General features: G+C 41.2%; 1 protein-coding gene and 1 long non-coding RNA gene across 3 annotated transcripts in view; one reads left to right on the top strand and one right to left on the bottom strand.

Annotated features, from left to right (window-relative positions):
- LOC117796483 overlaps positions 1-879 on the bottom strand; it is a 72,949-nt gene extending 72,070 nt beyond the window's left edge. For both annotated transcript variants that reach the window (XR_004621034.1, XR_004621033.1), the window contains exon 1: positions 755-879. This is a non-coding gene — a long non-coding RNA (uncharacterized LOC117796483). The remainder of the gene's footprint in view (positions 1-754) is intronic.
- On the top strand, positions 785-19,028 carry C15H12orf66 (chromosome 15 C12orf66 homolog). Its single transcript, XM_002920044.4, has 3 exons — positions 785-1,299; positions 7,823-8,108; positions 17,779-19,028. Exons 1-3 carry the CDS (start codon positions 1,065-1,067, stop codon positions 18,593-18,595), a joined length of 1,338 nt encoding a protein of 445 aa, XP_002920090.1. The 5' UTR covers positions 785-1,064; the 3' UTR covers positions 18,596-19,028.
- Positions 19,029-27,368: the final 8,340 nt, after the last annotated feature.

The following is a 27,368-nucleotide window of genomic DNA, read 5'->3' as shown; positions in this document are numbered from 1 at the left end:
GAAAACAGACAGTTCCCTCATTTCAACAAATATCGTTGTGCTATCCATTACGAAAAGATTATAAAAGTGAGTGAACCCTAGATTCTGCCTTAGGGAGTTCACCACTTAGGGCAAAGAGACGTGTGAATATACGTGATTAAATAGTGTGACTAGTGTAAAATAATCATGCACAAGGAAGGAGAAAGGAAAAAACTGAGCAAGTAGTGGGCAGAGTTTCAGAGTAGTGGACACACCTATGAGCTGGGTTTATGGTGCTTCTTAAACGTCAAAGGAATTTGTAATTAATTTGAATGAAAGCGCATCAATTCAGAACCTTTAACAGAAGTTACATTAATTTATCCTTCGGAGAACTTTTTGAGGAAGCCTAACGTAGTTTGGGTAGGATGGGCAAGCTGCAGAGCTCTGCTTGGAAGCGGTTTGCTTAGTGTAAATCTGAAATGCCCTGCACAGGATACACGTGCGAATTAATGCAAAGTGTGTGATTGGGTGAAAATCAGACATGGGGATGAGATATAAACCTTTACCAGTATCAACTACTATAATCCACTTCCTTGCGTTGGTTTAAAAGCTATGAGAACTAACTCCTTGTGGGAGAGCACAGTTCCAGCCACTAGCCTCACCACTCGGCGCCCCATGGCCCAAGGCAGGCCAAAGGCAAGCCCAGGCCAGATGTCAGAGCAAGAACTACTGACGTCATGTAAGCGTGACGTCACTAGCACTGACGCGTCTCACAGGGAGGGGCCTCTCAGCTCACCTCAGAACGCAGTCAGGTCCGCGGTGCAGCGAGTTGAACGTCTGTCGTTCTGCCCTAAAGGTCCGAATAGTCAGCGCTGCGGGAACCGAAGAGCCGACGTTGCTCAGGAGCTGAAGACGGGCCGCTTTCCTCCTTCCTTGGCCCTTACGGGTGTTCTCTCTAAGGCCCAGGCGCGGTCCAGGCAGCAGCGCGCTCACGAGCCCGTTGCTTGCGGCGGTCACGCGCACGCACGCTGGTGCGCACGTTCCCTGAGAACCCGGAAGTGCGAGGGAGAGGAGAGCCACGTGGGTGGAGCTGGATCGCAGCTCGCATGGGGGAGTCTATCCCGCTGGCCGCCCCGGTCCCGGTGGAACAGGCGGTGCTGGAGACGTTCTTCTCTCACCTGGGTATCTTCTCTTACGACAAGGCCAAGGACAATGTGGACAAGGAACGAGAGGCCAACAAGAGCGCGGGGGGCAGCTGGCTGTCGCTGCTGGCGGCCTTGGCCCACCTGGCCGCGGCCGAGAAGGTCTATCACAGCCTCACCTACCTGGGGCAAAAACTAGGTACCTCCGCCCCGCCCCCCGTGCCCTTTGAGGAGGAAGGAAAGGGGGTATATTCCCCGATCGGCAGTGGCTTGGGTTCCCTGTCTCACTCCTAGCCTCAGGCTCAACTTGGCACTCCCAGATCTCCTCCCACCGTTCCCTTCCTTCCCTCGGCTTCCACAAACCCCGCCCACCGGCCTCTTGCTGTTGATAGATTGGCCACCGGGTGGATGCTCTTTTCAGGGCTGTGTCTCAAACCGATGGATGTATCCATTTTGCTCAATGCATGGATTGGTGCCGTAAATGAAAAGTTAAGCAAACTGTATGTCTTCGCTTTTCTGACCAGAGACACTGTGGCCAGAGGAGCAAAACTTGGCAATACAACCTAGTTAGAATTAATGAACACTTTTGTCTGGCCTCTTGAAGTTAAGGCCCCTACAAATTACAGATGGAGTCCTACCCCTTCTTAGGCCGTCAATAAATCTTTAATGGATGAGGAAATAAATGAATACAGGACAGGAAAGGCAAGAAATATGCCTAACACTAGCAAGAGGGGACTTAAGGGGAAAATGGTAAACACTCTTATCATTCCATCATAAATCTTGCCCCTGAAAGTAAGGTGCAAGAGCTGATTCAACCAATTTTCACTAGTAGAAACAATTAGTATGAGTAGATCAGAATGAAATAAAATATGTGAAAGCCAAGGGCTATGCATATAAACTATTACTACTTATAATTATCAACAATCAATATGAATCCCAGAGCTTTCAAAGTTAGTATTTTAATTATCAGAAGCACAGGGTCTGGTATGTATGAAGAACACATGTATGCCATAAAGAATAGGAAGGTAAAATTGAGTGCGGATTCCATTTTGATTTTTAGCCCCCAGTTTCCTTATATTGCCTGAAGGTGGCCATGTACATATTGCTTTCAGTAAACGCCCATGGGCAGGGCTGAGATCTTAACTTCTGCCTTAGCTGTTCAAGTAATAACTTGTTGTTCAGTACATTGACTTACTGGCGAAAGTGCTCAGATAGTATCACCTTGTGTATTTTTTCCACCCCCTTTTACAGTGGCACTTGTCACAAATTTGCAACTGCTGTTGCAGTGTTACTATCCCCCTTTCTATAGATTAGTAAATTGTCTGTGCGCACTTGTATGGGTAGGTGACAGGTCTCAAATCAGAATACCTGCCTTTGAACTGTCAGATTGTGTTTTTATCCATATGATTTATTAAAAAATTGGTGTATGTATTATAATTTAAAAATACTTTGTATATACATTTGACCCGTGAACTGCATGGGTCAACTAATACACGATTTTTTTCGATAAATACAGTATAGTACAGTAAATGTATTTTCTCATCCTTCATGATTATCTTAACATTTTCTTTTCTCTAGCTTACTTTACTTTAAGATTACAGTATACAATACGTATAACATATATGTGTTTATGTTGTCAGTAAGGCCTCCAGTCGACAGTAGGCTATTAGTAATTAAGTTTTGGGAGAGTCAAAAGTTATACTCAGATTTTGACTGTGTTAGGGTAGGTCAGCTCCCCAGCACCCCCTTCACCACCTCTGACATTGTTCGAGGGTCAGCTGCATTTGGAAATGGGGAGGATTCTGGCTGTAAAATTGATGGTGGGTAATTTTCTGGCAGTTTTAGTTGTTTTTGGATTCCCCCACCTCATGAAGAATGGTGATTGATCCCAGTGCCATGAGTCTTAATTTGTTTAGGCTCATCTATGAGTATTTGATGAAACCCATGGACTTGTGTGGAAAATATATGTGTAATACAATTTTGCATTTAATTGGAGAGGGTTCGGTTGGATTTCCTAAAGCCTATTGATGGACCCCAGTTTAAAAATCTGCTATTCTAGTTTAAGTTGTATGTGTCTGGTTTTAGGTAAAGAGAACTGGCTGCCCTGGGTGTAAGAGCACATGTGAGATCATCACTGTCTCTGCCTTTGGTTTTGTGAAATGGCCCTTATTATGTAAAGTGATTAATTCTGCGTGGACCCCCAGCTTTCATGGATGAGCCTGAAGACTGCACCTTGAAATTGATCCAGGAGCAATTTACACTGTGAAACATGCCCAGGCATGGTTCAGGCTCCCAGGTGATCTGTGACTTCTGAGTGAATGTTCTGAGAATGGCATGTTTAACTTTAATGCCTCATTAACTTATTCACAGTATACATAGTAAATGTAGGTTGCAGATCTTAAATTTTAACTTTACATCTTACAGGTTTTTGCTACTGGAATGTTTGTGATATCAACATGCTTATGACTTTGTGATTTTTTTTCTTAAAATCTTGTGGAAAAATTTTTGTGTTGCCACTTAAGACATTCCCAGGTTCTTCAAATACTTTGCTAATTAGAATGTATTTTTTTAAAGCAAAACAAAAAGTTTTATATGTATTTTTAAACATTTAAAACATGGTCCAAAAAAGGGAGTCTTTCTGATCTCACTCTTGTGACTGGTGTTTATCAGAAACCTTGTCAGTGAATCCTGATTCTAGATGCACATGTGTGTAAACACTTTAGGCAAAGGACCAACCTGACAGGGAGCCTTCTGTTCTTGTATTGGCTCAGTTCTGAAAAACTTTGGGTGGACCCCTTACCTTGGAGCTTTCTCTTTCCTTTGAGGGGAGAATATACCTGTTTGGGGAAGGATCGGTGATAAAAATATTCCGTCTCAATGCCTTTGGAGGATTTTAGGTCGTACTTTCTCTGGTTTGTTTCTTTTTTCTTTTTTTTTTTTTTTTAAAGATTTTTATTTTTATTTATTCGACAGAGATAGCCAGCGAGAGAGGGAACACAAGCAGGGGGAGTGGGAGAGGAAGAAGCAGGCTCATAGCAGAGGAGCCTGATGTGGGGCTCGATCCCACAACGCCGGGATCACGCCCTGAGCCAAAGGAAGACGCTTAACCGCTGTGCCACCCAGGCGCCGCTGGTTTGTTTCATTACTGGAGAGTTTCCTCAACCTCTGGTTGCTAGAATTTAGCATGATAGAAAATGACTTGAGAACTGATGTTTATAAATTATCATTAACAAGAAGTTGTGGGACAAAATGCCCAATTAGACGTTTTACATACTCCTTTAATATACTTACTACTGGAAATTTTATCATGTGAGATGGACTGTTGAAATCTTGAGAAATAATGAGGATTCAATACATAGAACCTTCTGGAAATAATTCAAAATAATCATACTTTGTAAATCCAAAATTTGTAAAGAAGAAGATGTCTGGTGTCTCTGCCTCCTTGTTTCCCAGTAAGAACGGAGGCCAGTCCCCATTGGACGTTCCTAACCAGGGTAGTCAACAAGTAGGATTGCGCTCCTGAGAGCTTTGAGAAAAGAGACCTCATTAATGGTCTCTCCCTTCTAGTATCACTTGGTTTCACATACTAGTGATTGATGTTTATTGATAAGCTTTTTGTATTATGTGGTGTTTCCACTCCCTTGGATAAGGGTAATCTGTTGAAGGAAGGTATTCCTTTTTCACCCAGAGTTAAAATTGTCACCAAGGCCACCCTGTTAACAGCAGAGGTGAGTATAAGGTTGAGGACACCCAGCTATCTCTCAAATAAGTAGCTATTCTTTTTTACAGTACATGAAACTCCCAATTTACCATAGAGTTTTAGAAGTATAATTAGGTAGTATTTAGCGTTTTCTGGGTTTTTTATATATATATATATTTATATTTTTAAAGATTTTATTTATTTCTTTGAGAGAGAGACAATGAGAGAGAGGGAGAGAGAGCATGGCGGGGGGAGTTCAGAGGGAGAAGCTGACTCCCTGCTGAGCAGGGAGCCCAATATGGGACTCATCCTGGGACTCCAGGATCATGACCTGAGCCAAGGCAGTAGCTTAACCAACTGAGCCACCCACGCACCCTATTTAGAGTTTTCTTACATCAGTTATAAATCGAAGGGAAAGGGATTAGTGTTGTGGAATATGCACTTTGCTCCAGGCACATTACATACCAAATGTTATTTCATTTTGTCTTCGCTCTATTACTAGTTTCATGTTAAAAACAACTAAGGTTCAAAGTGGCTAAGTCATTGGCACATCACACAGCTTATAAGTTCGGAGGCTGGAATTTCGAACTAACTCGGTCAGAATTCCAGAGCTTTTAGGGTTTTTTTTTTTTTTTAAGATTTTATTTTTAAGTAATCTGTACACCCAGTGTGGGGCTTAAACTCACAACCCTGAGATCAAGAGTCGCACGCTCTCCTGACTGAACCAGCCAGGCGCCCCATAGATGTTGCATGGTACTCTTGTTATCTACCTAACCTAAGAGATTTTTTCCTAAACTTGGGCACAGAGGTCTATTTATTTCATAATGTCACTTCACAAAATCTGCAAGGTTCAATTGAAGATAGGCAGGGAAGGAGGGAGGGCAAACCCTTCAGGGTACAGTCCTATGTGGGATGTCAGTTCTGGGGTCGATCCATCTGCACCACATGGTTTTTGCTGCTATTAGTAGGAGAAGTGATTTGAATGCTAGTTACTTTGTTTAAGCAGTATATTGAAGAAAACATTTTTTAAGTAATGATAGTTTATGGAATAAGTAGTAAGTAAGGTGACCAACCTTCTAGGTTTGTCCAGGGCCAGTGGGGTTCCCAGGACATGGGACTAAGTCCGGTTTTCCGAGAAGCCAGGCTTTTAGGGCCAAAACCCAGAAAGTCCTGGGTAGACTGGGACAAGGTGGTCAGGTTGTAGGAAAGGATGTAAGATTCGTTTCTTGAAATATAAACTGAGCCATGAACTAAGAAGAATGTTGTGAAATGTTTCATTTGTTAAGAGGATATTTTACAAATGCCTTGATAAATAATTTTCAATACTAATTGATGTGTTTAGAATAATAAGTTTATTTATGAAAGCATTCTGTGTATATCAGTAGAAAATTTAAACTGTCGTCCACCTCTGAGGTTTTTATGTATTTCTAAGAATTACTGTTTTAAACCTACCCTGTTTCTTCTCATTCTCCTAATGTCTTGCCTGTGACCCTTTATTTAGTGGAGCGCAGAACTGCTTAAGAAAACATCTACGGGGGCGCCTGGGTAGCGCAGTCCTTAAGCGTCTGCCTTCAGCTCAGGGCGTGATCCCGCCGTTGTGGGATCGAGTCCCACATCGGGCTCCTCGGCTGGGAGCCTGCTTCTCTGCTTCTTCCTCTCACCTGCTGTGTTCCCTCTCTCGCTGGCTGTCTGTCACATAAATAAAATAAAAAATCTTTAAAAAAAAAAAAAAGAAAACATCTAAGAAGCTGACTCTATAATGACTAGAAATAGAGTTGATCATGTATTAATACAGAGTAAGGAAATAATGTCTATGCCACTGGATCCTTTTTAACTGTTGAAAGGGATGTATTTGGTCTTTTTTTTTTTTTTTTTTTTTTTTTAAGTAGGGTCCATGCCCAACATGGGGCTTGAACTCATGAACCTGAGATCAAGAGTCACCTGCCCTACCAACTAAGCCAGCTAGGTGCCCTGGTCTTTTTTTTTTTTTTTTTTTTTTTTTTTTTTTCTGATTTCCTTTGGAACCCCTGAGTTACAGCAACAGTTATTTATAATTGCTTCCTGCTCTTAATCATTCACATGTGATGCTTATTTTGTTATAACCTATAGTGTCAACCTTGCCAAGAGTACTTCCTAAGGATTTCTGGGTGCCTGGCTGGCTCATTCAGAGGAGCGTGCGACTCGATCTCAGGGTCGTGAGTTCAAGCCCCATGTCGGGCGTAGAGCTTACTTAAAAAGTACTAAAGATTTCCTTTTTTCCCCTGGGATCCCAGTAGTCTGTTCTTGTGTAAGGGAGAGACACATATGTGTGTTTTCCATTTTCTGGTATGGCTTAAAAGATAAGATTCAAGGGGCGCCTGGGTGGCACAGCGGTTGAACGTCTGCCTTCGGCTCAGGGCGTGATCCCCGCGTTATGGGATCGAGCCCCACATCGGGCTCCTCCGCTATAAGCCTGCTTCTTCCTCTCCCACTCCCCCTGCTTGTGTTCCCTCTCTCGCTGGCTGTGTCTATCTCTGTCAAAAAAATAAATAAAATCTTTAAAAAAAAAAAAAGATAAGATTCAAAGGAAAATGCAACTCTAATGCAGAGATAAAATCTTCTGATTTATCAGGAATAACAACAGTGTTTTCCAATCGGGTATTCTCTTTTGTTTTAAATACATGTATGTGGAAGGAGGGCTATTTAGATCCAGGTGGATGTCACCTGCTAGGTCAGTTATCCTCTGAAATAAATGTGAATCCTCACTGAAATGGAGTAGGGGAGAATTGATGCCTGGGTAAGGAAATCTTACACAGGTCTGTTGCTACAGTAATGAGTTGCACCAGGCATTCATTTCTTATTCCTCAGTGAACTTATGAATCACAAAAATATTTAAATTCCAATCATAGGAGTCAGTGACTGTGGTAGATGATAATAACCCCCTGAGCTCTGCAGGCCCCACTCCTTTCCTTTTGGATGCTGGGTTTTGTCCTTCTGGTTTCTCTTCCTTACTTGCCATGTGCTAATGTCATTTGCCTCCCAGGGAGCCAGTCCTTCTTCAGCAGGAAGGATTCCATCCGAACCATCTATACTTCCCTGCACAACGAGCTGAAGAAGGTGGTGACTGGCCGCGGCGCACTGGGTGGGACTGCCCCCCACGTGGAGGAACTCCTTTCCCACCTGTCAGAGCAGCTCTGCTTCTTCGTTCAGGCCCGGATGGAGATTGCAGACTTCTATGAGAAGATGTACACCCTGAGCCCGCAGAAGTTCATCAACGCTGAGGAGCTCGTTGGACTTCTGGACACCATCCTCAAGAAATACAGCTCCCGGTGAGTGCAGGTGAGGGGGAGGGAGGGACACACGGCGCAGCCTCTCACTCCCACACGCACTCTTCTGAAGAAAATATGATGAAATGACTGTGAAGGGGAGAAATAGTTATTTAACATTCTATACATATAAATTAAGCAGCAGGTATCATTAGGTGCCTTCTTTGGGCTTCCTTAACACCATGCTGGGTGGATGCTTCTCTAAGCAATAGCCAAAGACCAAGAATGAAGTAATCCTTAAAAGATGTACTAGAACTCCTTTTGCTGCTTATTGAAGAGTTCACACAACGGGAGAATTGTATATAAAATAATTTTTTTTTAAACAAACCATTATTCAAATAAATGTCCCTTTCAAAGTAATCACCTTGGTGAGTTATCCACTGAGACCTCGGATGTAACCATTACTTACCTTGTGTTGGAAATGTCCTCCTAATTGCTTTCAGTGCCTGTGGCATAGTTTTGGTTTTGTTTTAAACTTTCTTAGTGGAGACAGGGATCTGTGCTTTTGAGGAGGGCATACTTAAATTTTTTTAATAGTCAAAAGGCTATTTGTAGCCAATTTAATTTTTTTTTTTAAAAGATGTTGATCAGCTGGAGAACATGTATTTGAAAGAAATTGCTACTTTTATTTGAAAAAAAATGAGCCTGGCTATAATGTGTTGCCCACTGCCTGAGCCAAAAAACACCACCAAAGGAGTTTGAGAAGCATTGCATGTTGTTATCAGCTACAGAAAGGAATGAAGTATTGACACATGCTACAACATTCATGAACTTTGAATAATTATGCTCTGTGAAGGAAACCAGTCACACAAGATCACATATTGTATCATTCCAGTGATAGGAAATGTCCAGAATAGGTACAGTCATAAACACAGAACATCGATTACAAATTACAGACACAGAAAATGGTTGTCAGGGACTGGGGGTGGGGGTGGGGGAGGTGAGAATGGGGAGTGACTGCTAATGGAGATGGGGTTCCTTTTTGGAGGGTCATGAGACTGTTCTAAAATTAGATAGTGGTGATGGTTGCACAACTCTGACTATACTAAAACCATTGAATTCGATACCTTAAAAGAGTATACTTTATGTATATGAATTAAGTAGTAAAGCTATTATTAAAAAGTGAACAAAGCTGTGCAGTGAACACACAAACATCCTTCCCCTGGACTCATATTATTAAAACGTTGTCATGTTTGCTTTATCTCTCCTGTATATAATTTTATCCCCCCTCCCTGCATTGTTTGGAAGTCAGATGCAAACATCATGACACTCTATCCCCAAATACTCAGATTGTATCTTCTAAGAACTATATAAAACTGTACCATAGTTTTCTCACTCAGGAAATTTAACACTGGTTTTTTCTACCATCAGCAGTAAGTAGTCCATATTCAGATTTCCCCAATTGTCTCCAAAATGTCCTCTATACTATTTTCTGTTGTCATGTATCTTCTGTCTTTATAATATATTCTAAATTTTTGTTTTATCCATTTTTAGTAGGTAATACATTAATATAGCTCAAAATCTATAAAGTATGAAAGAGTACATAGGGAAAACTGCCCCTGTTCTTCATCTACTTAACTCCTTTCCTAACAGGCAATGAATGTTGTTAGCAAGTTCTTCCTATCATTCTTGAGAAATAGTCTGTACATGTAAATATACACTTTTCTTTTTTTAAACAAATTTTACATGCTAACAAAATATCTGTTTGCAACTATTTCTTCCGCAAACCTGATTTGTACATTTTTTTGAATAAAATAATTTTTGAAGTCCAAAAACGAAAGTGTAGTTGGAGATATGATTCTCAAAGGGATGAGGTCTCATGTGGTGATTCCCAAAAGCCAATGTGAAAATGTTTTGCTGAACCATTTGGGAAGCTTAAGAAAAAGAACCATACTTGCCCCCCCCGCCCCCGCCCCCACCCTGTCCTTCTTCCCAGAGAGGGTAAGGTTTAGTGATTGTCAGTTAGGTGCCCAGAAACCTGTATGTTTTAAAAGTTCCCTGTGATATTGAAAATAGTCTCCGTGAAAAAATTGTTTGGATAAATAAGAGAAAGGTGCCAACACTGGGATATACTAGGTATTGAACATTAAGCAGTGTGTGTATGGATGTGCATGTGTCTGTCTCGTAGGAATGATTATTACTTAACTATTTTCATTTTTTATTTGATTAGATTTGTGATCTATCCTTTTTGCACCTTCTTTGAAACATCCCACTTCCCAGAACTTTGAGAATTTCTTCCATTTCCTGCAAAAGCCCAGCTTTCATTCTTGAAGCTTTTAGGGCGGTACTTGGCTATACCAGCTACTGAGTGGACGCTGATAGAATCTGATGGAGCCAGGGGGCGGTATCACCCAAGGTCAAGGTGTTTTCATCCGTCTCTATTTTTCACCCATGCTGCCTTTATATAATTAATAGGGAATTACTGATTATAGGTACATCCAACCCTAAAATTATCTTAATTAGAAACTTTGGGTTAAATTTGAACAACATAAATTCCTTAGTTAAAAAATTCTGAAAAGTTGAAATTCTGTATAATATGTTGATTTTGGGGGGGGGAAGTGGAATTATTTTAGGTATAAATTAACATACTTTGCTGTTTGCCAGGGTAATATCCTTTTTTCTGTAGGCCTTTTTTCTTCTTCATAATATCCTTTTTTTCTGTAGACCTTTCTTCTCCTTCTCCTCCTTCTCCTTCTTTTCTGTAGACCTTTTGATTTGGCATCAGTGCTATACCAAACATATTTCTTTCATGGTTCCAGTGTCCTAGAGAAGTAATTGATGTTTTGTATTCTATTGTATTGAAAGAGTTAATCCTTTTCCCAAAGGACCCAGTTTATCTTTCAGGAAATGTTTATTTGCCCCAGTATATCTGATCCATGTCAGAACTCTTCTAAAATATTGTGTAAATCTTTCATCTTTCAAATGATGAAATGCTTTTGTATTAAAAAATTAACAAACATGATTATAGCATGGAGTCTAAACCCGGGGCCCTGATTTGAGATGCAGGTTCTGCGTGAGTTATTGCAAGGTCCAGTCTGCTTTCAGAGATGAGCGGGAAGCATGTTTTGTTTTTTTCCTTTGCAAGCCAGTTGTGTTCAGAGTAGAACAGTATTAAAGGTTTCCTCTTTTGGCAAACATCGGGTTATTTAGCAAATGTAAATTATTGCTTACGAACCACAGTCATTGTGATGCTGCATTTCAAATTGAATAATTAACATTAATCATATGAGTTCTTATTGTGTGCCCTTAGAAGAAAAAATGTGAATTAACTCATACAGGATCAGGATGTGTACTATTCCTTGAATACTTTTGAGGAAAGGTAGAACTTGGGGCTTTTCCTTTTTTTTTCCCCAAGGAAGCACCAATGGAACACTTTTTGATTCTGTAGAATTCATTTGGAATTTACTTACCTCTTTTGTACAGTGGGCATCTGGTTAATTTTTCTATTTCATAGTTAAACAGGTGGAAGATGGGTTATAAATGCAAAATATTTACTCTCCTAAGTCAAGAGTATAATGTTAAGAAGTAATTCTTTAAAGAAGTAAGCAATTATTTATTCGTTCCAGACAGCTTTTAAAAATCCCTTGGACGGGGGCGCCAGGGTGGCGCAGTCAGTTAAGCATCGGACTCTTGCAAGGTTTCGGCTCAGGTCGTGTTCTCACAACTGGGTTGTCAGATTGACCCTGCCCCAGCATCAGGCTCTGCTCTCAGCACAAGTCTGCTTATGACTCTCCCCCTGCCTCTGCCCTTCCCCGCTGTGTGTGAGCGCATGCTCTCTCTCTCTCAAGTAATTAAATCTTAAAAAAAAAAGTCCCTCTAATGTGGCAATAATATACCATTAAGTGACTTATATCCTTTAACCATGATTTTTAAAGACTTTTTTTTTTAAGATTTTACTTTTAAGTAATACGTGAGGCTCAAACTTAAACCCAACGTGAGACTCAAACTTCCAACCCTGAGACCAAAAGTCTCACTCTCCACCAGCTGAACCAGCCAGGCACCCCAAAGAACATTTTTAAAAATTGAGTCACAAAGTTTCTGTTTGCATTTTAGGGAGCACAATTTTTTGATATGAATGCTTCAGATGACAGGATTCTCCCTCAGGGCAGAACTGTGATTTATTTAGGCCTTGTGCCCTGTTTCCTCCAAGAAAAGATTTGTGATGATAAGTGAAATTAACAGTTAGTTGTGTGTGTATAGTGCAACAAGCTGAATTTTCACCCGTTGAGAATTTCCTAAGCAAAACCAACAGTAGTGCCATTTCTGTGGGACACATTCTACTCTAGGCATTCACCGTGTCTGAATCTTATCAGTGAGGGCTGAAGGCCTTCTGTGATCTTGCCCCAGCCTATCTTTTCAAATTCATCTAAGGCCCATCAAATGCTTTAAATTGTTCCCAGACTCTTAGTAAAAAGGAAGAAACTTCAAAGAGAATTTTTTTTTAAGATTTTATTTATTTATGTGACAGAGAGACAGCCAGCGAGAGAGGGAACACAAGCAGGTGGAGTGGGAGAGGAAGAAGCAGCCTCCCAGTGGAGGAGCCTGATGTGGGGCTCAATCCCAGGACTCTGGGATCATGCCCTGAGCCGAAGGCAGACGCTAACGACTAAGCCACCCAGCAGCCCCCAAAGAGAAATTTTTGAGGATTTTAAGCAGAAGCCAAAAAACAATCCATAATCTAATGTGTTCCCCATAAGTATGTACCATTTCCTACTTTGGTTCATTATTTGTTTTGCCTAGAATGTCCTTTAACTTGGAGGGGAGGAAAAATACCTTTTCTTCTACCCTTCTAAATTCTCAACAGGGGGCTCTTTAACAGAAGACAAATTAACAAGAGAAAAACATACCAGTGTATTTAAGTTTTATGTGTGAGGGGAGGCTTCATGAAATAAAGAAGACCCAAAGATGCTGTTAAACCTGTGTTTTTATGGTAGGTTTTGTTAAAAAACAAAATTCAGCCTATTCCATTTGAAGATATAAGAGTTGTGGGAAAATGTGCCTGGATGAGAAAGGGTCTGAGCTAAGTGTCATGAGCTGGGGGAAGCAGCGAGGCCTGTTCTTTCAGATTCCCCTCTGTGTCTCTTGATTTGGAGCTCCTTTCCTTAAGTAGGGAGAAAGGCATGTCTCACTTGAGGGTTTTATGACCTGCTTCAGGGGAGGGTCAGGAAATCTTTCCTGCACTTATTTCTCAAATTTATTCAACTGAAAATCGTCAGTATACCAAAATGCCATATTTTAGGGTAGTGTGTCCTGAAGCCCATCGTATTCTCATACCATGTATCAGTTGTTATTGTCACAATCATTCTGTATAACACACCACCCTAAAATTCCCATGTGCAGGCTTGCACGTTTACTGAAGTTGGCCTGACAGGCCTGGCTTAGCTGGGTAGCTCTGCTTAACACTGTTGGTCTCACTGGGTTTGGCTTAATACTGCGAGCTCTGGGCTTGGTCTGCTCCACGTGTATGTGTTCCTTCGGGGCCCAAGGTTAGTGGAGAGCCAGCTACCCAGTGGCTCTGGCCCAAGTGCAAAACAACAAGCCCAACCACGCTCATTTTAAGCATCAGATCTGTTAACATCCCTTTGACCAGAGCGAGTCACATGACCCAGACCATAGTCCAGGCGTGGGAAAGTAGACTCTACCTCTGGGAGGAAGACCTGCAGAGTCACATGGCCGAGGGTGTGGAATCAGGGGTGATTAAGAGTGGGGTCCGAAATTTAAGCCCTCACCTCTACACAGCCGAAGCCTGGCTGCTCTTGAAGTTGCATGGCTCACTTTAAATTCTGTCTCCCTTGTGGCATGCATGATCTTTCAACCAAAAGAAATTGCTCCTTTTTCTAAAATCTTATTTTATTCTGTGTCTCTCATGAGAGAGGTGTTAACTTCCAACTTGTATCCATTATAAGTACCTCCTTCTACCTTGGGAGGTCTCCATAGGGCAAACCTTTGGCTAATGCATCTTTATATCTTCAATGTATTTGTATCTAAAAGCTAGTAAAAATTTTAGGTGAGAAGAGACTATTTTTTTATTGTGGTAAAATATACATGACATAAAATTTACCATTTTTAAGTGTCCAGTTCTCTGGCATTTAGTACACTCACGTTGTGCTACAGATTGGTTTTTAATCGTTTTCATCTGACTTCTCACATGCATGGGCCCTGGATACTTCTTTTGGAAGGAACTCCTTGATGTGGATTTGTGAAGAAGAGAGTTCTCTCTCTCTCCACCCCCCTCTCTTTCTTTTGGCTTTTTTAGAGCAGATGTTCTCTGCAAATAGTTGTCAATTTATTCTGTATTCATACTCTTTCCAGCTTGCTGCCATAGTTGAGGTGTGTATTTTTAGATTACAACAATTTAACAGATCCCCCCTATAGTGTGAGTTGTAAATGGGTATGAGGCACAGAGCAGAATGGAAATGGGGAAATGATACATCATAATGCTAATCGCAGAGTCTTGGCAGAATAGCAGTAACATGAATTTTTAGCTCTTCTTAAGGATGAAAAATAGCTTTGACATTCACATTCATCCTAATAAGTGTTGAACATTTAAACACTTTCAGTATACGTTTATGGAAGAGCTTGTTCAGAATTCTTTCTGAAGATTTGTACAGAGAATTCATGTTCTTTCAAGGAGAATGCTGGATATAAATGATGATTTCCAATGAAGCAGAAAAATAACTTATTGTTATTTGTGGTAGAATTTTCATCAGTCTCTTACCATTTTCCCGTTATTGAAAGTCTCACTGTGTTCCAAGTTTCTGGGCAAATTTTCTTGATACCCATCATTATAGAATCTTGTAATGCTCTGTGGTCATTAAGTGTCAAGGAGCCTAAAGGCTAAAGTCGTAGGAGCATTTCTTACGATTCAAAGATTTTGAAACGTGCTATAGTGAAGCTGTGTGTGTGCATGTGTATTAGACTTTCTTAATGTTTATTTCAAAGCATGTAATGTTTGAAGAGTCCAAATTAGTTAATTAATTAAGCACATGAGCTGGAGGACTTGAAATGTAGTTTATCTTTCTGATTCTTTTTTTTTTTTCTTTAAGATTCATTTGTTTATTTTAGAGAGACAGAGAGGGTGAGAGACAGCACGTAAGGGGAGGTGTAGAGGGAGATAATCTTCAAGCCGACTCCCTGCTGAGTGTGAAGTCTGACGTGGGGCTCAGTCTCACGACCCTGAGATCGTGACGTGAGCCGAAATCAAGAGTTGGATGCTTAACTGACTGAGCCACCCAGGCGCCCCTGTCTGATTCTTTAAATGTATTATTAGACTGAGACCCTCCACCCATGTTTTAGCTTCTCTCTTTTGAAGGATATTGAAGGTAAAATGCTGGTAATGGGAAAAAAATAATGTGTGGTCATGTAACTATATCCTTATCACATGATAATGAGTTTCTATCTTACACTATCCAACCTAGTGTGGGGTCTCTAATCAATGTGTAATAATCCCTCTAATTAATGTTTAAATGGATTTTTTAACCAGCTATATTTGTGATGATTTTTTTGTCTTTTTTTTTTTTAGGAATATTTTTAATGGTTCTTTGTGTTTTGACAGCTACAGATTATTTTTCCCTTTTTTTTATTTTATTTTTTTTAAAGATTTTATTTATTTATTTGACAGAGATAGAGACAGCCAGCGAGAGAGGGAACACAAGCAGGGGGAGTGGGAGAGGAAGAAGCAGGCTCATAGCAGAGGAGCCTGATGTGGGGCCCGATCCCATAAGGCCGGGATCACGCCCTAAGCCGAAGGCAGATGCTTAACCACTGTGCCACCCAGGCACCCCTATTTTTCCCTTTTTAAAAAAATTTTTATTTATTTATTTATTTATTTTTAAATATTTTTTAAATTATATTATGTTAGTCACCATACAGTACATCCCTGGTTTTTGATGTAAAGTTCGGTGATTCATTAGTTCCGTATAACACCCAGTGCACCATGCAATACGTGCCCTCCCCACCACCCATCACCAGATGATTTTTTTGTCTTAACTTTTTGATAACCAGCATTTTTCTCTTCAGCCAGGGCCAAAACAGCCATGTGAGAAGCTTCTGTCTTGTCGACAGTGGAGCAATGAACTTACATGGCTTCAGGCCTGGAAATCAAATCCTCTGGTGCCTGGGGCATAAGAGGTGCTCAGTACATGCTAGATCTTGCCCACATATTTAAAATAGGTTCGCTTGCAGAGGCTTCCGGTCTTTGGGAAGAGTATAAGGGTTTGGTATTGGCTCCTTGAGAAGGAGGGTGCCCCGGGCCAGGCAGACACTCAGACCCCCTGGGCATTTCTCAGAAGAAGCAGCAGCCTGAGCCAGAAAGCTCTAAGTGGTCCATACAGGGGGGATTCTCCTTAGCCATTGTTATAGAATTTCGTTTAGATCACAAACAACAGAATCAATGAGGCAGAAAGCAGGATTCCAATCTTCACGTAGTTGGTCGCCATGTTTACTGAGTCTCTCCTGAATCTCTCGTATGCGCCTTATGTTCTAGAGATAAAGGAGTGAAAGGAGCAGGCAGCTTTTACTTCTCCTTAGGGAGGAGCTCAGAGCAAAGGTGACCGACCATATGTCCCAGCCTGACAAATTCTGTGATGAAGCTACTCGAGTGGAAGACAGGTATTAAGAAACTAGAGGATATGATTGGGGTCACCTGACTTAGGAGGTGAAAGAAGACATTTTTAAGGAAATCACTCTGAAGAGGAGACATGAAACATCAGAAAGAACATGCTCTCCCTTGCTTCAGCATCTTTGCACTTGGCCTTTTCCCCCCTCTCCCTGGAAGGAGCGCCTCCCACATCCTCGCCCCTCCTGCTACCCAATATTACTGTTACCAGCGAATTAGAAAAAATGTTTTATAAATAGCAGGTAGCGATCCATGAGTCATAGAGTTAATTTCCTGAGTGGTAATCCAATTTAAAACATACAAATGTTGAAATGTTAGGTATTTGGTATTTAGCTCCCTTTTTGTTTTTTAACTGCGATTATATATGAAGAACTAGGACTGAGTAAGTGCTTACCTTATGGAGTTATTATGAATGTTCGTTAAATAAGTTTACGTGTGTTACGTACACATTTAGGAGATGTTTTAGTGACTTTTTTTTTTTTTAACCTCTGCCTCTTTAGGACATCTTGAAAAAAGGATGCCTTGTTTTGATGATTATGTTAGTTATACAATAGGCTCGGAATAAATAAAATAAAATAAATAAATAAAATAGGCTCGGAAAAAAGTACAGCTGATTTAATTTCTTTGCATTTGAAAGGAAGGTAGCCACTACTCTAATTTTTTTGTTTAAACGTCAGGCGATTTCCATAGGAGGATATGATGCTGACATAATTCTGAGACGGTGAAGTTATGTTAGAACAACTTTTTATTTATTTATTTTAAATAAATAAATAATGTATTAATTAATAATCCACGCTGGGCGTGGGGCCTACTGTGGGGCTTGTGCTCACTATCCTGAGATCAAGACCTGAGCTGCAATCAAGAGTTAGTCGCTTAACTGACTGAGCCACCTAGGCGCCCAGAACAACTTTTTAAATGTATCCGTGTGGAGCCCTTCAGTTTTCCTTTCCCTGCCCCAAATGTAATATTATGTGTCTGGCCACGGTGTGTTGTTTTGAGAATGTCCATGTGGAGTAACATTCCCACTTACTTCTGTTAATTTCCCTTCCCCTCTAGATTTCACCACCCCATCCTCAGTCCTCTGGAAAGCAGTTTCCAGCTAGAAGTGGATGTCCTGAGTCATCTCCTGAAGGCCCAGGCTCAGGTCTCGGAGTGGAAGTTCCTCCCGTCCCTGGTGAACTTGCACAGTGCTCACACCAAGCTGCAGACTTGGGGCCAGATCTTTGAAAAGCAGCGGGAGACCAAGAAACATCTGTTTGGAGGGCAGTCTCAGAAGGCTGTCCAGCCCCCACACCTTTTCCTCTGGCTGATGAAACTCAAAAACATGCTTCTTGCCAAGTTTAGCTTTTACTTTCACGAGGCACTGAGCCGACAAACGACTGCTTCAGAAATGAAAGCGTTGACTGCAAAAGCCAACCCAGACTTTTTTGGAAAGATTTCCAGCTTCATCAGGAAGTATGATGCTGCCAATGTGTCCTTAATCTTTGACAACCGAGGTTCTGAGAGCTTTCAGGGTCATGGCTATCACCACCCCCATTCCTACAGAGAGGCCCCTAAGGGTGTGGACCAGTATCCAGCCGTGGTGTCTCTGCCCAGCGACAGGCCCGTCATGCACTGGCCCAATGTCATCATGATCATGACAGACCGCATGTCCGAACTGAACAGCTTGGAGAAGGTGGTCCACTTCTATGATGACAAAGTTCAGAGCACCTACTTCCTAACCCGCCCGGAACCTCACTTTACCATTGTTGTCATTTTTGAATCAAAGAAATCTGAAAGAGACTCCCACTTTATTTCCTTCCTCAATGAGCTCTCACTTGCCCTTAAGAACCCCAAAGTTTTTGCAAGTCTGAAGCCTGGCTCCAAAGGCTAGCAGGTGATTTGTGTGAAAGGTTTGCAAGACTGGGAAGTGTGTTCCTAATTGCTCTAATGATCTGCTGTGGTCTGTGATTAGAGTTTCCATCCAGTCATGCTTCTTTCAGAGCTAAATTAAAGACAAATCCTCCCTAATTGTGTCGCACACTTTATAAGCAATTAAGGCCAATTGAATTAAGTATCCAAAGAGTAATCTAGGAAGTGATCATGGCTACTGTGTCTCTCCATGGTACAGCAGAGTACCTGCAGTATTTTCTCCTATTTTCCTGTGTTTCATGTAGACTGAATATTTATTGGCCTTTGATTTTTCTTTCCACCTGTTTTATATTGTTCTAAACTTTGTTTTAATGCAATTCCAAATGCCTTCTCCTTTCCCCTCCTCCCAGGACCAGTAAATGGGATAAGATATTAAATGGCCTTTTCAGAATCAAGGACTGTATGTTTTCTATCCCATAAATTAGCAAATTAACATGAAATTAGTTTTATTATTCTCATCAACAAATTAATATTTTGGATACCAAAGTCAGTGTCTTGGTGAGAAATTTCTGTCAGTTATTGAAATTGACAGTGAATCAGAGTGGTCGCAAGGCATCAGTTTTCACAGTTTCAGAAGACTCCCATGACTGCTTTAATGATCATGGGTTCTTTGGGGGTGACCTACACACCTATTTGCATTTGTTTCTACCCTTTTAAAGTGTGAATTTTTCACTCTGTTTGAAAGTAAATATAAGCCATAATGTGGGGTTTCTTCACTCTTTGGCATATTATCTACTTGGCCTTCTGTTTATCACCTTTCTGCTTAAGTGTATGTTCATGTTTGGCTCCACTCCCTGCTTATTCTTAGTCTGAAAAAGCACGTAGTCTTTGTTTTTCAGCCACTTTTAGACATTCATGCGATTTAGCCTGCTTTCATCATATCAAAATGTTGGTCTCAATACCTTGTACTTGCTAAAAATCAATTGTGCATTCAAAAGACCTCTTCATAGTTGAGTAATCAAATCAGTACTTAATTTAAGCACACCTGAACTTGGGTTTCATGACTGTCTCCTCCAGATTATTCTTCGAAGCAGTGATACATCTTAACACATGCTGCCTTAACACTTTCCTTCGGTACGTGTTCATGGGGAAGTAGATGGACCCGCGAAGGCCTAATGGGCTGTGGGGAACTTCACTTCTAGGTTATTGATTCAGAATAAAAATAAGCCACGAAGAGTCATTGAGTTGTTACTATTTGATAGTTCCTTCAGTGCTTGTATGTGACGTAATGATCGGTCCAGTCCAGTTTCTCATGATTGCACAGAGCCAAGGTTTTCCGGGGCCGCCCCAGCAGGTGAGCTAGCAGTGCGCAGAGTCGCTCCCAGCCTGTGCCAGGAGGCCTGCCCACCTCAGGCTGGGCTATGTGCTGGAAGGCCCTACTGGCCTATTTTATTTCTTTTCTTTCTTTCATTTTTTTTTTAAATAAAAGTCATATATGTAAAAAGCCAGTTTGTTTTAAACAGAAAGCAGTGATTTACTTCTGCATTTTATTCACTTAGGTTCTATACAAATCTGAACAACACTGAACATATATTAAACATTGAAAACAATTGGAACTAAAGAGTCAAATCATTTTTCTTCCCTTTTGTGTTTTGCCAAGAAGCTGAAAAATATTCCTTGGTGTTCACGTATTTTTTTCCTAGATAAAGCCACAATTGGCCTTAATGATGTGGTCTCCCGTGTACCTAAAAGAAATATGCTTCAGTGGAACATGGAAGAAGAGTGTAAATAAAACATATATAATATTTAAATAACCAGTTCTTGTCTAGAACATATTTGAAATGTATATTTATTTTTTTATTTTATTTATTTTTAAAAGATTTTATTTATTTATTTGACAGAGAGAGACAGCCAGTGAGAGAGGGAACACAAGCAGGGGGAGTGGGAGAGGAAGAAGCAGGCTCCTAACGGAGAAGCCTGATGTGGGGCTCGATCCCAGAACGCCAGGATCACGCCCTGAGCCAAAGGCAGACGCTTAATGACTGCGCCACCCAGGCGCCCCAGGAAATGTATATTTATTTTTAAAAGTATTTTGGTTCAAGCCAAGAAACAAAATGATTCTACTCAGAGATTTGTCCTCTAAAATCAGTAATGAAATGCTCTGTAAAATCTGTGTTTTGCTAATTGGAAGAGTAAATCTGCATATTTTCTGCAGACTGTTTACTTGGAAATTGTTTCTAAACCACAACTTGATCAGTTTTTATGTGTAACCAGGAGTGTGGTCAGCACTTACCGAGTTTGCCCACAAGTCCATGAGGAAGCGTTCACTTTAGGATGCTGTTTGGATGCAAGATGAACGTTCACAACTTTGTCCTCTTGGGTCCAACCTGGTACCTGACCATGTCATTTTAGGGAGTGTGTGAAAATACAGTCGTTCCCCCCTTATCTGCAGTTTTGCTTACCTCGGTTTCAGTTATCAGCAGTCACCACAGTCTGGAAGCTGGAAGCCGTGGCTTGTCCTTCTGACGAATCATCAGGAGGTCAGTCGTAGCCTCTTGCTACATCACAATGCCTTAGTCATTCACGTCACTTTATCTTTTTTTTTTTTTTTTAAAAGATTTTATTTATTTATTTGACAGAGATAGAGACAGCCAGCGAGAGAGGGAACACAAGCAGGGGGAGTGGGAGAGGAAGAAGCAGGCTCATAGCGGAGGAGCCTGATGTGGGGCTCGATCCCACAATGCCGGGATCACGCCCTGAGCCGAAGGCAGACGCTTAACCGCTGTGCCACCCAGGCGCCCCACGTCACTTTATCTTGCTGCGTCAGCATTGTATCATCTCACATCATCCCAAGAAGGGTGAGTACTGTGCAATAAGAGATTTTGAGAGAGAAAGACCACATTCACATAACTAGGATTACAGTATAGTGTTACAAGTGTTCTGTTTATTATTAGTTACTGTTAATCTCTTACTGCGCCTAATTTATACATTACACTTATCATAAGTATGTGTGTGTAGGAAAAATCATAGTATATACAGAGCTTGGTACTACGTGCAATTTCAGGCATCTGCTAGGTGTCTTGAACATAACTCCTCATGGGTAAGGGGGGACTCCTGTATCGCTGAATTCTTAACTGAGTAGCCAATACCCTTCATATTATTTCTTTGTGCATTTGGACATCTTGTAGAAAATTTACTTACAAGAAAGAAAATAGCTGGTAACTCACTGCATTCCTGTCGAGCCGCTCATGGGGCCGTTGGAATACGTCCGCCCTTTGATCTAGCAGCAAACTTGCCTTTTTTTGGCCTGTCAGTCTCTGAGCTTGACTTTCTAATCTGTAAAATGGGGATAAGGAAATATGGGTTGCTTTTTTCAAAGGCTATTTAAGAATGACATCACACATGTAAAAAAGGCTTTGCGAGCTTACTTGGGTTTGAAAACCGTATAAATAAAAGATGGACCATTCTTTCCTTAAACTCAACACCTCTCCTGTTCTCGTCTTTCTCTTCAGATCTGGGGCATACATGTACTTGCTCAGTCGTGTTGTCTGAACAGTACTTAAAGAAATAGTTTAGAAGAGAGGGCAGATAAATGCCTAACCCACTCACCCTCCCTTCCCTCTCTCCTTATTTTAGAATCCGTGTGGTTCTTTGTTCCTAAATTCTTATGACTGGTGGATAGCATCACTTCAGTTCTATATTCTTACTGATTTTTTTCTTTTTGGTGGGTCCAGTTGCTCTTCTAATTGCCGAGGGTGGTGTGTTAAAATCTCTGTGACTGTAGATGTCTTCCTTTATTTCTGTCAGTTTTTTGCATCTTGTATTTTACAGTCCTTTTCTTAGGCCCATAGACATTTTTAATTTTTCTTTCTCACGTATCAGCCATGTTACCATGATGAAGTTTCCTGCTTTGTCTCCATTTCTGCTCCTTGCTTCAAAGTGCATTTTGCCTGGTATTTTTACAACCCAACTTGCTTATGCTTCCTGTTCATATGCTATGTCTTTTCCTGTCCTCTCACTATTTGTATCTTTATTTTAAAAGTGTGGTAAGAACTAGAGAGAGAAGACTGATTAAAAAGAGCAGTCGCCCCCTCTGTGTGCTGCAATCTCTGCCTTCTGATCGTCTCTGCCTTCTGACTGAAGTGTTCATTTCATTTCATACTGGTGACGTTTTTACAGTCAGGACTTTGCCAATGGTATCCCTCAGCCGTCACTGAACATGCTTTTCTATCTTTTTTGTCCTTTTACATTGGAAGTTAGATTAAGAGGTTTGATCAGATTTCTTTGCTGCTTTTTTTTTTTTTTTTTTGGAGTGACTGTTTTGTATTTTATTGGGAGGCAGCTAATATCTGGCATTACCAGCCCAGCATCCCCTAACTCATTATTTTAAAAACTGGCAAGTGGGGCGCCTGGCTGGCTCAGTTGGTGGAGCGTGTGACTCTTGATCTCAGGGTTGTGAGTTTGAGCCCCACCTGGGTGTAGAGCTTAGTTAAAAATAATAAAATCTTAAAAAAATAATAAAATAATGAGAAGTTCAGTATCTTCTAGAGATACTGGGGAGTTTTTAAAGAAATGTATAAGAATATATGAGGATTTCTGCCTTCTGCCTCTTAGGCTTAACCCCAAATTTAAAACAAGGCAGCCATTTTCCCCCCTTATCACAGGACACTTTTATGTAAATGTTATGCTCTTCCATGATCTTATTTCTTCCTCATGGTTCATTTTCTTCTCTCTTAATTGCTATTGATTATTTTCCTCTGCTTTTCTTCTTTCTCCCTTCCTCCCTCCCTTAGTTTCTATCTCCCTCACCAGTTCCACTTAAGTCACTTTTCCCCAGTGCCTCAGGGCTCCAGGACATATGCCAGTGGTCTCTGACCCAGTTTTGGAAAGCCACACTTGAAAGTATTCATTTTGATTGCTTTTACAACTAGTTAGTCTTTTTCGGGCAGTGACGAAGGGCTACGTAGAGGGGAAATATTCAGTATTGACACGAATGGGTGACCACGGTTAAGCCCAACCATTTCATGAGCACACAAGACATCAGCCAACTACATCCAAGGAGTGCTGTGTGTATCTAGTAGCTTCTTTGGCATTTTTTTTCATTTTTGGTGCGACAACATATGGCACTGTGGAACACCCCTTGACCCCAGAGCTATCCTGGTCTCAGTCACTCCAGGCTAGGCCAGTGTTAGTCTCTAAAGCAGCAGCAGACAGAGGATATGCATGGCTGCTTTCTAGAATCCAACATTCATTCATGTAACAACTATTAAGCATCAGCTGTGCTAAGGACGGTGACACAGCAGTCGGCCACGACCAACACGGGGCCTGCTTGGCTTGGCCGGTAGTGAGGTGAGCTGGCTCCAAGCACCCTGCAGGCCAGGAGCTGGAGAGCTTAGGCGGGAAGGCCGTGAACAGCCTTCAGACCTTTTACTTGCATGCCTTCCTACCAGTTTTGAAAAGCCATGATACTTTGATGGATTTTTAAAAAAAATCTGAAGTCATCATCATTATATATGTAAATAGTTTCAAAAGATTCATTTTATCATGTATTGTAGATATTGACATTTAAAATGAAAATGTTAATTGTTCTTTTAAATGTATGCAGTGAAATCTTGGTACAGTAGAGACTTGATAGTAACCATTCTCCAGGTTTTAAAAATCTCTTAACAACCTTTGTAATATTCTATCACTCTTTTTGTTCCTTGAACTCCATTCTACCTCTCCCATAGAATTTTATCCTAATATGGATTTTATTTTCTTAAAAGTATTATTGATCACCCTATTAAATACTAGCTCAGCATATTACATGTATAAATATTCTTTCTGTTACCATGGGGCTCTAAGAGTTTAATGAGCAAATGACATATATATTAGAAACTTTATTTGCACGTTGATCTGAACTATCTCTTTCAATGAAATGAGTATGTGTTTATGATGACCTGGTTAAAAAAATGGATTGTCTAAATGTTCCATTGCTTGGTGGGCAGAGATTTTTACATCCTACGGTAACACCCCATGTTGAGAACTGTGCAAGGTCTGGGATTTTACAAGTTAGCCTGCCACGGTTTCACAGATGCTGGCAGAAAATTACTCACAGCAGTAGCAATAGCCAGAATATGACCATTTTGCATGTTCCCTCAGCCCCAGTTCCCTCAGGGTCAGTGTGGATGGGCCCAGATGGATGCCCACTCATGCAATAGGTTGCATTTCAGGAGAAGAATTCTGATCTTAGGAAACCCAAACCTTTTATAACAGTCAGTAGGCATGTCTTCCATTTGCTTGAGTGAAACAGTATTATTCTGGACAGGCAGTGTATTAGTTTCCTAGGGCTGCCATAACAAAGTGCCACAAATTCAGAGGCAGAAAACAATAGAAACTCATTGTGTCTCAGTTCTAAAGTCCGAAAGTGTGAAATCAAGGTGTTGGCAGGGCTATCTGGTCTTTGAAACCCATAGGGGAATCTCTTGCCTGCCCAGCGTTGAGTGGTTTGCTGGCCATTTTGGTGCTCTTTGGCTTACAGCTGCGGAAGTCCAGCCTCTGCTTTGTCACCACACGGCATAGCCTCCATCTCCATCTTCACATGGCTGTCTGCTCATAAAGACACCAGTCATACTGGACTAGGGGCCACCCTACTCCAGTATGACCTTATCTTAACTACATCTGCAATGACAATATTGCCAAATAAAGTCACATCAACATCTTTTGGTGGGGAGGAGACATAATTCAACCTATAACAGTAACCATGTCTGCACTTCATCTCAAGAAAGGGAGACACTGTGTTCCAAGGATGTTCACAAGGACAAAAACATCTCTGAAAGACAGTCCGAATTAAGGGCAGTTAATGCCTCACTCCCAAGACCTGCAGAAACGTGGAAAACTGACTCCGAATGTAAACTTATGGGTGAGAAGTGAGTTTGTTTTTATGTGGGAGAAGAGCAGTTATTAAAGAAGACAGAAGAAGCTTAACCGCCTAAAGGCTCCTTCAGAGACTCTTCTTGGGAAAGAGTTCATATGGAAGTTGAGGACCTGAAACTGATTTCCTAATGATGATCCCTATTCTTGCATATCTTGAGAAACAGTCAGTGCTACATCTGGGTAGTAGAATCCCAGTCCAAAGAGCACTATTACGAGATTTGGAGGGGCGCCAGGGTGGCTCAGTCAGTTAAATGCTGACTCTTGATTTTGGCTCAGGTCACGATCTCAGGGTTGTGGGATCAAGCCCTGTATTAGGCTCCATGGCTCAGCAGGGAGTCTGCTTGACAGTTTCTCTTTCACCCCACGCACAGGCATGCTCTCTGTGTCTAAAATTAATAAATCTTAAAAAAAAAAAAAGAGAGATTTGGAAGTGTAGCTGGGCTGCCAGATCCAGTACAGCTTGATGTATTTTTTTTCCAACTTGAAATATTCTCATGTTACAATGTCCCTTCCATTTTCTTGAACTGTCAGAGAAATCTTTCCTAAAGGTTGCAGTTGGGCTGAGGAGTGTCATCAGAGAACTAAAAGAAAGGTCTCTGCCATGGCTTGGGTAGAAGCCGAGCAGGAGTGGGCAAGAGTAGCTGGAGGGGACCGAGCCCAGGAACGGCAGGCGGGGGTTTGCAGCAGAACGAGAACTGTGCAGAGAGAGCGCAGACTGCCCAAGAGACCGACGGATGGCCGAGACAGCGGACGACTGGGTTGGGGTCCTGACTTCCAGAAACTGTGAGGGGAGGAATTTGTCAAGACCCTGGAAGTCCTGCAGTTAAGCAGGACGAGGAATTAAATTTTTCTTAAAATGAGTATTAATAAATACGGGTGACCTCTTTTTACACTGCCATTGGCAAGGTCTGGACATGCCAGTTAAACTTTTCGACCAAAGTGCATATGGCTAAACTGATATGGAATCATACAATTCCACGGTAAATCACTAATGCAGACACAGTGTCTTTATTCGCATAACTTAAAAAACTCTGCTTTCAAAAACAAGGCCACTTTCTGAGACTCGTATTTGTAACCATCTTAGCAAGTACAGTTGTCCTTGGACAGCTGGAGAAGGTGATTCTTTACGTATTTTTTAAATGTTATTTTTAGTTTTAACACCACAATGAATCTCCAGGAGCAATACCGTTTCATTTTATCAAAGCTGAGTCTCTGCGGTCTTGTGTACTTTTTAGAAGGATGATGATATTGAGGAAAAGAAGAGAACTTTCTTGTCTGTGTCCTCAAGGAATTAACTCCAATGAAATGGGACCTACAACAGTTAAAGCATATCTAGCTTCAACAAATTGTATAGATTTGTCAAACTTCAACTACCCACAAGTGAGAATTGTAACAATATTGGAAAATTGTCAACCACTTAGACGCCAATAAAATTCTTCTTGGGGGAAAGTATAAATGTTTGGTAGAAAGGTTTTGAGAAGATGCTTGGAGTAGAATTTTTTGGCTACCTACAGGATTTTCCTTTTTCTTTCTGGAGGAAGAATTGGGGTGAGTGGGGAAGGGGAGAGAAAGGCTCACCGAGTGTAATGGCAAGAGGAGACTGGAGGCTGTGCCCTGCCCAGTGGAATTAAACAGATGGACCACTGCAAAGCTGGCCACAAATGCCTGAGGGGAGGTCTTTCAGGGGGCTAGTTGAGAGGCTGCTGTGTAAACCTCTCCCTTCTTCCCTATGAAATCTTCAGTAACTTCTTGTGTAGATTTTTTTGAGCGGTGGGGAAGGGGAAGTACTTCAAAGGAGGGAAAAGGAGAGTTGACATCTAAGTTACATGTTAGTATGGGCATTATTTTCTTTCATCCTCCTTCTGTTCCTGAAGTTACAA

This window comes from Ailuropoda melanoleuca, chromosome 15, assembly GCF_002007445.2.
Source record: "Ailuropoda melanoleuca isolate Jingjing chromosome 15, ASM200744v2, whole genome shotgun sequence".
Taxonomy (NCBI): domain Eukaryota; kingdom Metazoa; phylum Chordata; class Mammalia; order Carnivora; family Ursidae; genus Ailuropoda; species Ailuropoda melanoleuca.
Note: the sequence above shows the minus strand (reverse complement) of the source record. Positions and strands in the feature narration are given on the sequence as shown.